We start from the raw sequence: 11,054 nt of genomic DNA, 5'->3' as shown, positions 1-11,054 counted from the left end.
ACATTAGTTAGAGATAGAGAATTGAAATAGTTTATAGAGCCACGCTCACCTTACAAGTCGGTTTCTAAAGGTTGAGTTAGGTCAAACTCTTATATATAAGATGTCCAAACCGATGATATTTTCATCGGTTTGGTTTGGTTCAGTTTTTAGTATTTTTTTAAAATGAAACCAAACCAAACTAACTGGTTTGGTTCGATTGATCGATTTACAATGATTTTTTCAAATATTATATCCATCAGTGTATTCTGCACTATCGTGTTTTAAGTGTATTTTATGCTATTATTTTAAAAATATATATTTCATGTAATTTAATTCATGCTCTATTTTTCCAAACAAGTTTCAAGTTGTTCTTAAATCATAAGTAACAGTGGCATGACTTTCACCACATCATGCAATAAGTTTACTATCAAAAATAAAACTTGACATCAAAAGGCTGAGACGAGATTTGAAATCTTAACAAATAAAACACAACAACAATAAAAACAAAAAATTTCAATATACATAAATTAACATGTTTCACACTCGAACACATATCAAAAATATTTTGTAACAAAATTAGAAAGAATTTCGTTGAAGAAGAAACAAAAAAGGTAAAAAAAAAAATTAAATATGTTTTTGATCCTTTTAAATTACTAAATTTTGTTTTGGATCCCTATAAAAAAAAATAACATGTTTTGATCCCTACAAAATTATTATGCACATAATTTTAGCCTTTGCTGTTAAACTAATGTATATTTTTGAATGATTTTTTTGCAGACATGTTTATAAACGTTATAAAAAGTTTCTTGAGGAAAAAAAAAAGAAACTCAAAATTTAATTTCTAAGTCGAGATTTTATTACTTTTATCATTATCTTTTAAAAAATTTCAAAAATTTATATTTAATTCTTTTTATTTATTTAAAAAATTCTAAACTTTGGTAAATAAATATTTTACAGTATTCTAAATATGTATAAAAAATTATTCAAAAATTTAAAAGTTAAGGGTAATTAAACAAATTTAAAAATTCAGAAAATAATAGGGATTAAAACTACACGCATTAAAAATTGGGTGGATCAAAAATGTCATTTTTTTAATAGGGACTGATAATAAAATTTGAGATATTTATAAGGACAAAAAACATATTTAACTAAAAAAATGAAAACTAACAAAGAGAACTTAAACACGAAAAATGCGACCATAACATATCAGATGAACGGTAGAGAGAATAACAATGGTGGCGGACGGTCAAAGTTCGGTGAAAGTAAATTTTTTTGACTTAAAATTTTTACTTTCTATGTTTTGGAATTTGTTTCTAAATACGAAATGTAAAATAATAAATCTGTAATAAAAAGAAATCAATGGTGGAGATTGCAGCAAAACAAATTGCAAAAGAGAAAGAAGAGGATATAATTTGGATCCTTTATTATAAGAGAATGTGAGTATTTCAGAAAAGTGGTGAGAGTGAATATATGTTTTGATTTAATGAACTTCTTGTACTTAAGTAGCTAAATAGTACTAGCGTGTGTTCTTAAGAGTCTGGTGGAACAATGGATCATTGTTTATTTATTATTATATTTTCAGTCCATTTGGTATTATGTGGGCATTGTTTTGTTTATAATAGTTTGTGATTTGTGAATCAAGAGACTTGTTAACTTTCTATTTTGGATGATGATGAATGTTTAAATGACAATTTTCATGTTTTTTAATTACTAGTTTAGTTCACTTTTCTTTAATGGTCTTTTATTCACATTTAAGGTGAAAAAAATCAGTCAGTGAATGTTGAACACTGAGATGTGAGAAAATAGTGGTTGAACTTGAATGTGGTCTACTAGATTAGACACGGGAGCCATTTAACTTATGTGTAGCACCCAATTCACTCTAGTTTTATTTTTATTGAAATTAATTTTTTATGATACAAATATGAAGAAAAAAAAGATTACAAAATGATTTTTTTATAAATTTATAATGGTTGTATTTGACTCTGTTTATTGAATATTTCTTGTGTAAAAGATTAGATCCCTTCTCAACATTAAGGTTAAGATATTTATAAGGCTCTTGTATCTGAGTTACATAGTTAATAAAACATTTTTGTTTTAGCTCCACTATCAAGAAAAGATCGAGGTAAGACTTGTTCTCCTCTATTAACTGCTTCTCTCCAATTAGTTATTATGTGTCCACGTCATCGCCCATATTTATTAGGTATGTGGGGTTACCTTAGGAATCCCGAGCCCATTATGGCGACAAGTCACCAAATTTGAGAATGTGTTTGGCATGTATTAGGCGAGCTAAAGCTTCGATATGTAGCTCGCCCCTTGCCAATGTGTTTATCTTTTCATTCATGGACTATCTCCTCGTAGGGCCCAATATAATCCTATCAATAATCTATTTTATTTTCTTATCTGTTAACTAAACCTTGATGCAAAACTCCAAATTTAATATCTTTAGTACAATAGTATTGTCTAGTTGAGATTAAAACAATTCACGTGGATACAAATTTAGATTTTATTACTTGACGACGATTTAACACATTTTCTAAATAATTCATCAAAACCTCATTGCAGAACATGCATCCTTAAAAATAGCATTGAGTAATGGTATTTTGACACCAAACTCTAAACATACGTCGGATTTATTATTCATAAATATGATGAACAATTTTTTTAAATAAAAAATTAATATTTATATAAAAAAATTAATTTTTGGAACAAAAATATAAGATTTATCATTAATCAATTTTATTATCGCATTAACCACAAAAATATATGTTATTAACCACATATTTTACTTATAATTTATTAAGCAAGTTTAATAAAATACATAACACTAATCAAGTTCTGACATTAAGCAAGTATTTATATTTTATTAACCAATTTTGTTTGTTTTATTTTTTTGCCGAAAACCAATTTTGTTTGTTATATTTCATATATTTTATAATTCAAAATCATAATTGGATTAATGGAGTGTAAAGACTGATTATTATATTTCATATTTAATGTTAGAATTTAGTTAATGTTAAGTAAGCTATTGGTTAATGGAAGTAGTAAATTTGATTAAAGAGTAATTGCCTCCATTCTCTTTTATAAATAAATTTTGACTTTTAAATTCTTTTGAATAATTGATGTATCTTATATCTATTTATAGTCTTAATAATATGCTAATATTATTTAGGGTAATGCTAACTTTAGCGCTCTTGGGGTACAAGTTAAAAAATTCACTTATAGAAACTTTGTTTTAAAGAAAAACAATAAAAAAAATTAATTTTATCCTTACTCTTTAACATTACCCTATTATTTATTGAGCAAACATAAAAATCAAAGTTTACTTACAAAAGAGAATGGAGGAAGTATAAGTCAAATAAGTGATTAATGATATATATTTTTATAGTTAATGTAATAATAAAATTAATTAATAAAAAAATTACATTTGTGTTGCAAAAATAATTTTATTAATTAAAATAATTTTTTATTTAAAACAATAATGTTATTTATGAAGAGTAAATAAGGCATAGGTGTAAAATTTGATATAACAATAACATTGCTCAATAAAATTGCAGGGATAGAGCTATACATGTAAAGGTGTGAGCTAAATTTTGGATTAAACTTGACAAAGTCTAAAACTATCTCTGATGCTATGTAGTCTTCTTAATTAAAAGCAAATGATATATCGTTTGATAAGGGAGAACTATGAATCTCCCACAACTCGATCGGAAGGAGACTGGAACCACTTGATGTCAGAACTGACCCCCAAATTAGACTAAACCGGTGGTGACCGAGGATGCGGGCATTATAAGAATCGCGTATACTTATTACAAGTCGTCGGCCGTCTCACTCTCACTCTCACTCTTAACCGTACTCTCTCACTGTAGCGACCATTTCCATAAACATCCGGCGATTTCTACAAGCCACCACCATCTCACTCTCACTTTCAACGGTAAGAATTCTTCAAAATCTTTACTCTTTCATTTACTTATCATTATCATTATCTATTCTTTAGGTTTTCATAACTATGATTATTTATTAGGGCACTTCACATTACATACTTTCACATCCATTCATTTCTCAACCTTTTGGGCATTTGAAGTTACTCTAAGATCTGATTCTAACTATTTTGATGTCAGATGCAAAAATTAAAACTAAAAATAAAAATTTGAAAATATACCTTCTTAATTGGAAAACCAATACCCATTTCCATTGTTGAATAAGGATGCATATATTGACGTATTTTTTACACTTCATCTTGAATTTGTAGTTCTGTGATGACTTTGCTGAACAAGAAGGCCAATCAAAATGATCGAATCAGCGACTTACCAAGTAATGTCATTGATGAAATCCTAGGAAACTTGAGAATCCGAGACCAAGTTAGAACTAGCATTTTGTCAAGAAAGTGGAGGTATATGTGGACTTCAGTCCCACATCTTTGTTTTGACAACGACTTTTTTAGAAGGCATATGCATGGTGATGACCCTTATCCTCTAGTTTATAAAATCATCACGCATGTTCTTATGCTCCACAATGGGCCTATACACAAGTTTTCTATTGCTATATGGAGAGACTACGGATTCGAGATCTCAATAGAAAAACTCATTATGTGGATCCCCTTTATGTCAAACAACATTAAACATCTTGAGCTTTTGACCTACTGTGCTCGTGAAGATGAAAATCAAATGCCGGATATTCTCTTCTCTTGTAAGGAATTGACTTACTTCAAATTAAGCTCATTTAACTTGTACATTCCACATAATTTCTACGGCTTTAAAAAATTGCTTGAACTTCACTTGGATTGTATTGAAATAGAGTCAAGTGCACTTGAGAGTTTTATGTCTGCTTGTCCGTTTCTTGAAAAGCTCTACCTTGATTGCTGTTCTGGTTGTGATAATCTTGTTATATCTTCTCCTTCTCTCAAAGTCTTGGTGCTGGAATTGGTTGATACAGAGTCAGTTTGTCTCAAGAAAGCAGTTAATCTGATTGATTTTACACTCACGGCATGTCGGAGCAGAGTTTCCATCAAAAGTTTGCCAAAAATTAAGAGGTTTTCTCTGGACGGATGGGATCAGGTTAGAAAACATCACTAGTTGTAGTATTTATTTTCATTATTGATTAGTTGGCGTCACAGTATGATATTTCAAAGACTATCTTACTCTTTTATTGTGTATATTTATAAGAGAAGTGATGTTGAATTTTGATTGATGGTCTAATCCAATACTCTTATTGAAAGTTGTGTTATTGCTACTTCTAATGGTTGTACAGATAATCTCATAGTTTTGTTGTTTGTATGCATAGCATGAAGACATCGTTCCTGCCACGCTGTTAACAAGCTCATTCAGCTCTTTAGAGTATCTAAAATTGGGTGGCTTAAAATTGAATGAAAGAGGAGAACTTTTGCATATTGTTAGTATACTCAAAAGTGCTCCTAGCTTGGTAAAACTTAATATAAAGGTGAACATGAATACCTATGCTTCTTAGCTTGTTTCTTATTGTTTTATTTTGACTCTTCAATTTTTATACTTCAGATTTTCACTGAAGTTAATACCACACAAATGATGGAACATTCAAAGGAGTTAGAATGCTGTAGTTGTTTCCCTAAACTTCAGACAGTGAATGTTATTATCTTTGTTGGAGCTTACCCTTGGCAGCATACATTGTGTTTAATAAAGTTCATACTGGCAAATTCTGCTTCGTTAAAGACTCTTACGTTTTATTTTTGTAGTCATGATAAATTAGATGCACCTATGTTGTTAAAAGTTTCACAAGACTTTTTACGGATGGAACGAGCATCACCAAGAGCACAGGTTAACTTCCTTCGGACTACTTTTGGACAAAAACATCTTAATATCTAGGACATTCTGCCATCCAATCCATCATGCCTCGAATCCAATGACCAGTAAATTTTATATGGAAACAATGACGATAAAAAAGTTGTATAGTAGAAATCAATGGTGGAGATTGCAACTGAACAAGCTGCAGGAGAGAATCAGGATCCTTTATTATAAAGGAATGAGAGTATTTGGGGATGTGGTGACAGTGGTTGTATTGTTTGATGTAATGAACTTGCACTTATGTAGCTAAATGGTACTATGTGTGCGGTGAAGAGTCTGGTTTGTAATTCTCTGTGAATTAACTTTCTATTTTGCTTGTTTGTTGGTTTTAGAATTTTGGATGATGATGAACTATGAATGTTTAAATGTCAATTTTCATGTTTTCTAATTAGTAGTTTAGTTAACTTTTATGGAATGTTTTTTTTTTTATTTACAATTCAGGTGAAAAAAATTAATTAGTGAATGTTAAACACTGAGATGTAAGAAAACAATGGTTGAATGTGATCTACTAGCCATTTAACTATAGCTCATCATTTAACTATAGCTCATGTGTAGCACTCAACTTACTCTAAGAAGAAATTTATTCCAAAAAATAACGTAAAATTACAAGCCGATCAAATGATCCAGGCATCAAAGAGATAAAAAGGCCAAATAGACAAAAAGACACACCAGCTAAACTCTAGTACAATATCTTTTCAGCTTACTATTATTACTAGCTCTCACACGGATTATGTCAATCACATCATTGCTATGCAGAGAGTCCACCTTCTTGTTTTGAAATATGATCTTATTCTGAGTTGTCCATACTGCATAAACGGTCTCAGTTATAGCAATTCTCAAGATGCTTTTCTTGCCTCCCTTTCCACAAGCCATCTGGATTAACCAATTCAATTCTGTGCTCCAACCCCCCCGGTGTATGTACCACGTTAATCCAATTAAGGATATCAGACCATACTTTTTTGTGATAGCACACTCAAAAAATAAATTGGTTACAATCCTCAGGTAAGCCACAAAAATACATTTACCATCATTAGCGACACCAAAACGGAGAAGACGATCTTTAGTGGGAAGCCTTTCCAAACTTACTCTAGTTTTATTTTCATTGAAATGGTTTTAATAATTTTTTCAGTTTAATAGTTTGTAAACGTTCCTTTTCTTACCAAACTTAAATACAAGTTTGCTTTTATCATTTGTTAAAAAAAATAAAGGTTCAATATAGTTAAAAAAATAATATAAAAATTTGAATGTATATTCATTCGCGTTAGATATTCTGTTTTTCTTTATATGATTTCTTACTTTTCTTATTTTTTTTAAGAAATCATATCTTCTTAAACCTACTTATAGCAATAACAATCTATAATATAGTCTTTATATTATATCCTTAACTTTTTTATCTTCATAATAATTTAGGATTTTAATTAAAAAGTGAGGATAATTTTATCAATATAACAAAAGTAAATTTTATCATAATTCCTCTCTCTCCCCCTCTAAATCCCTCCAATTTGGAGGAAACACAAAATTGCTCCATGAGGGAATCTGATTAGCTCTCATCTCCTCCCCTCCTCTCATAAAAAATTGAACCAAACATAATTAACTTTAAATATCCTCTCTCATCCCCTCCAAAACCCTCAAACCAAATGGACCCTTATAGAAACTTTGTTTTTAAAAAAAACAATAAAAAAAATAATTTTATCGTTACTCGTTAACATTACCCTATTATTTATTGAGCAAACATAAAAGTCAAAGTTTACTTACAAAAAGAGAATAGAGGGAGTATAAGTCAAATAAGTTATTAATGATATATATTTTTATAGGTAATGCAATAATAAAATTAATTTAATAAAAAAATTATATTTGTGTTGCAAAAATAATTTTATTAATTAAAATAATTTTTAAAATAATTTTTTATTAAAAAAATAATGTCCATCATATTTATGAAAAGTAAATAAGGTATAGGTGTAAAATTTGATATAACAATAGCATTGCTCAATAAAATAGCAGGGATAGAGCTATAAATGTAAAAGGTGAGGGATAGAGCTATAAATGTAAAGGTGTGAGCTAAAATTTGGATTAAACTTGACAAAGTCTAAAACTATCTCTAATGCTATGTAGTCTTCTTAATTAAAAGCAAATGATATATCGATTAAAATTATATTTCCCAAAAAAAAAAATTTAAAATTTAAATAAAAATTGTAGGAGATAGTGACCACTTTGGATCCTCTCCTTCAATTTTCTCTCCTTCCCTCTCCATCCTCTCTATCTCTCTTAATTTCTTTCTCTCTCTTTATTATATTTTGTTTTTTAATGATGAGTGAGAGTGAGATTAAGAGAGAGATAGAGAGGATGGAGAGGAAAGGAGAGAAAATTGAAGGAGATGATCCAAGTCTGACCGAGAATGCGGGCATTATAAGAATCGTGTATACTTATTACAAGTCACCGCCGTCTCGCTCTCGCTCTCAACTGTACTCTCTCACTGTACCGACCAATTCCGTGAACATTCCGGCGACTTCTACAAGCCACCGCCGTCTCACTCTCACTCTCAACCGTAAGAAATCTTCAAATTCTTTACTCTTTCATTTACTTATCATTATCATCATCATCTATTCTTTAGGTTTTCATAACTGTGATTATTTATTAGGGCACTTCACATTACATACTTATCATTATCATCATCATCTATTCTTTAGGTTTTCATAACTGTGATTATTCATGCTTACATTACATACTTTCACATCCATTCGTTTCTCAACCTTTTGGGCATTTGAAGTTACTCTAAGATCTGATTCTAACTATTTTGATGTCAGATGCAAAAATAAAAATAATAATTTGAAAATTTGAAAATATACCTTCTTAATTGGAAAACCAAGACCCCTTTCCATTGTTGAATAAGGATGCATATATTGACATTTTTTTTACACTTCATCTTGAATTTGTAGTTCTGTGATGACTTTGCTCAACGAGAAGGCCAATCAAAATGATCGAATCAGCGACTTGCCATGTAATGTCATTGATGAAATCCTAGTAAACTTGAAAATCCGATACCAAGTTAGAACTAGTATTTTGTCTAAAAAGTGGAGGTATATGTGGACTTCACTCCCTCATCTTTGTTTTGACAACGACTTTTTTGAAAGGCTTATGCATTGTGATGACCCTTATCCTCTAGTTTATAAAATCATCATGCATGTTCTTATGCTCCACAATGGGCCTATACACAAGTTTTCTATTGCTCGATGGAGAGAATACGAATTCCCGATCTCAATAGAAAAACTCATTATGTGGATCCCCTTTATGTCAAACAACATTAAACATCTTGAGCTTTTGACCTACTGTGCTCGTGAAGATGAAAATCAAATGCCGGATATTCTCTTCTCTTGTAAGGAATTGACTTACTTCAAATTGAGCTCATTTAACTTGTACATTCCACATAATTTCTACGGCTTTAAAAAATTGCTTGAACTTCACTTGGATTGTATTGAAATAGAGTCAAGTGCACTTGAGAGTTTTATGTCTGCTTGTCCGTTTCTTGAAAAGCTCTACCTTGATTGCTGTTCTGGTTGTGATAATCTTGTTATATCTTCTCCTTCTCTCAAAGTCTTGGTGCTGGAATTGGTTGATACAGAGTCAGTTTGTCTCAAGAAAGCAATTAATCTGATTGATTTTACACTCACGGCATGTATGAGCAGAGTTTCTATCAAAAGTTTGCCAAAAATTAAGAGGTTTTCTCTGGACGGATGGGAACAGGTTAGAAAACATCACTAGTTGTAGTATTTTCATTATTGATTAGTTGGCGTCACAGTATGATATTTGAAAGACTATCTTACTCTTTTATTGTGTATATTTATAAGAGAAGTGATGTTGAATTTTGATTGATGGTCTAATCCAATACTCTTATTGAAAGTTGTGTTATTGCTACTTCTAATGGTTGTACAGATAATCTCATAGTTTTGTTGTTTGTATGCATAGCATGAAGACATCGTTCCTGCCACGCTGTTAACAAGCTCATTCAGCTCTTTAGAGTATCTAAAATTGGGTGGCTTAGAATTGAATGAAAGAGGAGAACTTTTGCATATTGTTAGTATACTCAAAAGTGCTCCTAGCTTGGTTAAACTTAATATACAGGTGAACATGAATATCTATGCTTCTTAGCTTGTTTCTTATTGTTTTATTTTGACTCTTTAATATTTATACTTCAGATTTTATCCGAAGTTAATACCACACAAATGATGGAACATTCAAAGGAGTTAGAATGTTGCAGTTGTTGCCCTAAACTTCAGACGGTGATTATCTCTGTTGGAGCTTACCCTCGGCAGCATACATTGAGTTTGATAAAGTTCATACTTACAAATTCTCCTTCGTTAAAGAGTCTTACTTTTTATTTTCGTAGTTATTTTAAATTAGATGCACGAAGAGCACGAGAGTTCTTAAAATTTTCACAAGACTTGTTACATATGGAACGGGCATCACCGGGAGCACAAGTTAACTTCCTTCACTCTACTTATAGACAAAAACTTCTTAATATCGGGGATGATAGAATTTTGCCATCTATCATGCCTCGAATCCAATGATCAGTAAATTTTATATGGAAATAATGGCGATAAAAAAGCTGTATAGTAAAGAAATCAATGATGGAGATCACAGCCGAACAAGCTGCAGGAGAGAATCTGGATCCTTTATTATAAAGGAATGAGAGTATTTGGGGATGTGGTGACAGTGGTTGTATTATTTGCTTTAATGAACTTGTATTTATGTAGCCAAATGGTACTACGTGAGCGGTGAAGAGTCTGGTTTGTAATTCTTTGTGAATCAGGAGACTTGTTAACTTTCTGTTTTGCTTGTTTGTTGGTTGATATTAGAATTTTGGATGATGATGAATTATGAATGTTTAAATGACAATTTTCATGTTTTCTAATTAGTAGTTTAGTTAACCTTTATGGAATGGTTTTTCTTTATTTACATTTCAGGTGGAAAAAATTAATTAGTGAATGTTGAACACTGAGATGTAAGAAAACAATAGTTGAATGTGATCTACTAGCCATTTAACTATAGCTCATGTGTAGCACTCAACTTACTCTAGTTTTATTTTCATTGAAATTTAAATACAATTTTAGAAAAGAATTTACAATGATTTTAGGTTTTTAGAATAAGAAGCTAAGGTGCAATAGTAATATTTTTTTTGGAGAAAGATTACAATGAGAAAACAAAATACCACACTAACAAGAAGAGTTTGTTTCCACATCAATTTATTGGGCCAAGACTAAA

The 11,054-nt window shown here is 30.4% G+C and overlaps 2 protein-coding genes across 3 annotated transcripts; both read left to right on the top strand.

The window, feature by feature from the left end:
* Window positions 1-3,596: 3,596 nt before the first annotated feature.
* Window positions 3,597-6,179, top strand: LOC131612603 (F-box/FBD/LRR-repeat protein At1g13570-like). Of its 2 annotated transcripts, none has more exons than XM_058884369.1 (4): window positions 3,597-3,910; window positions 4,229-5,033; window positions 5,260-5,415; window positions 5,687-6,179. In XM_058884369.1, exons 2-4 carry the CDS (start codon window positions 4,236-4,238, stop codon window positions 5,690-5,692), a joined length of 960 nt encoding a protein of 319 aa, XP_058740352.1. In that variant the 5' UTR covers window positions 3,597-3,910; window positions 4,229-4,235; the 3' UTR covers window positions 5,693-6,179. The 2 variants fall into 2 exon arrangements, with proteins under 2 accessions (XP_058740352.1, XP_058740351.1); XM_058884368.1 differs by having other exon boundaries at window positions 5,490-6,178.
* Window positions 6,180-8,086: 1,907 nt separating this feature from the next.
* LOC131612601 (F-box/FBD/LRR-repeat protein At1g13570-like) lies at window positions 8,087-10,688 on the top strand. Its single transcript, XM_058884367.1, has 4 exons — window positions 8,087-8,340; window positions 8,732-9,536; window positions 9,759-9,914; window positions 9,989-10,688. Exons 2-4 carry the CDS (start codon window positions 8,739-8,741, stop codon window positions 10,358-10,360), a joined length of 1,326 nt encoding a protein of 441 aa, XP_058740350.1. The 5' UTR covers window positions 8,087-8,340; window positions 8,732-8,738; the 3' UTR covers window positions 10,361-10,688.
* Window positions 10,689-11,054: the final 366 nt, after the last annotated feature.

The sequence above is a fragment of the Vicia villosa genome, linkage group LG6 (genome assembly GCF_029867415.1).
Source record: "Vicia villosa cultivar HV-30 ecotype Madison, WI linkage group LG6, Vvil1.0, whole genome shotgun sequence".
NCBI classification, from domain to species: Eukaryota; Viridiplantae; Streptophyta; class Magnoliopsida; order Fabales; family Fabaceae; genus Vicia; species Vicia villosa.
The sequence above is the reverse complement of the archived record's forward strand: the minus strand, read 5'-3'. Positions and strand labels throughout refer to the sequence as shown.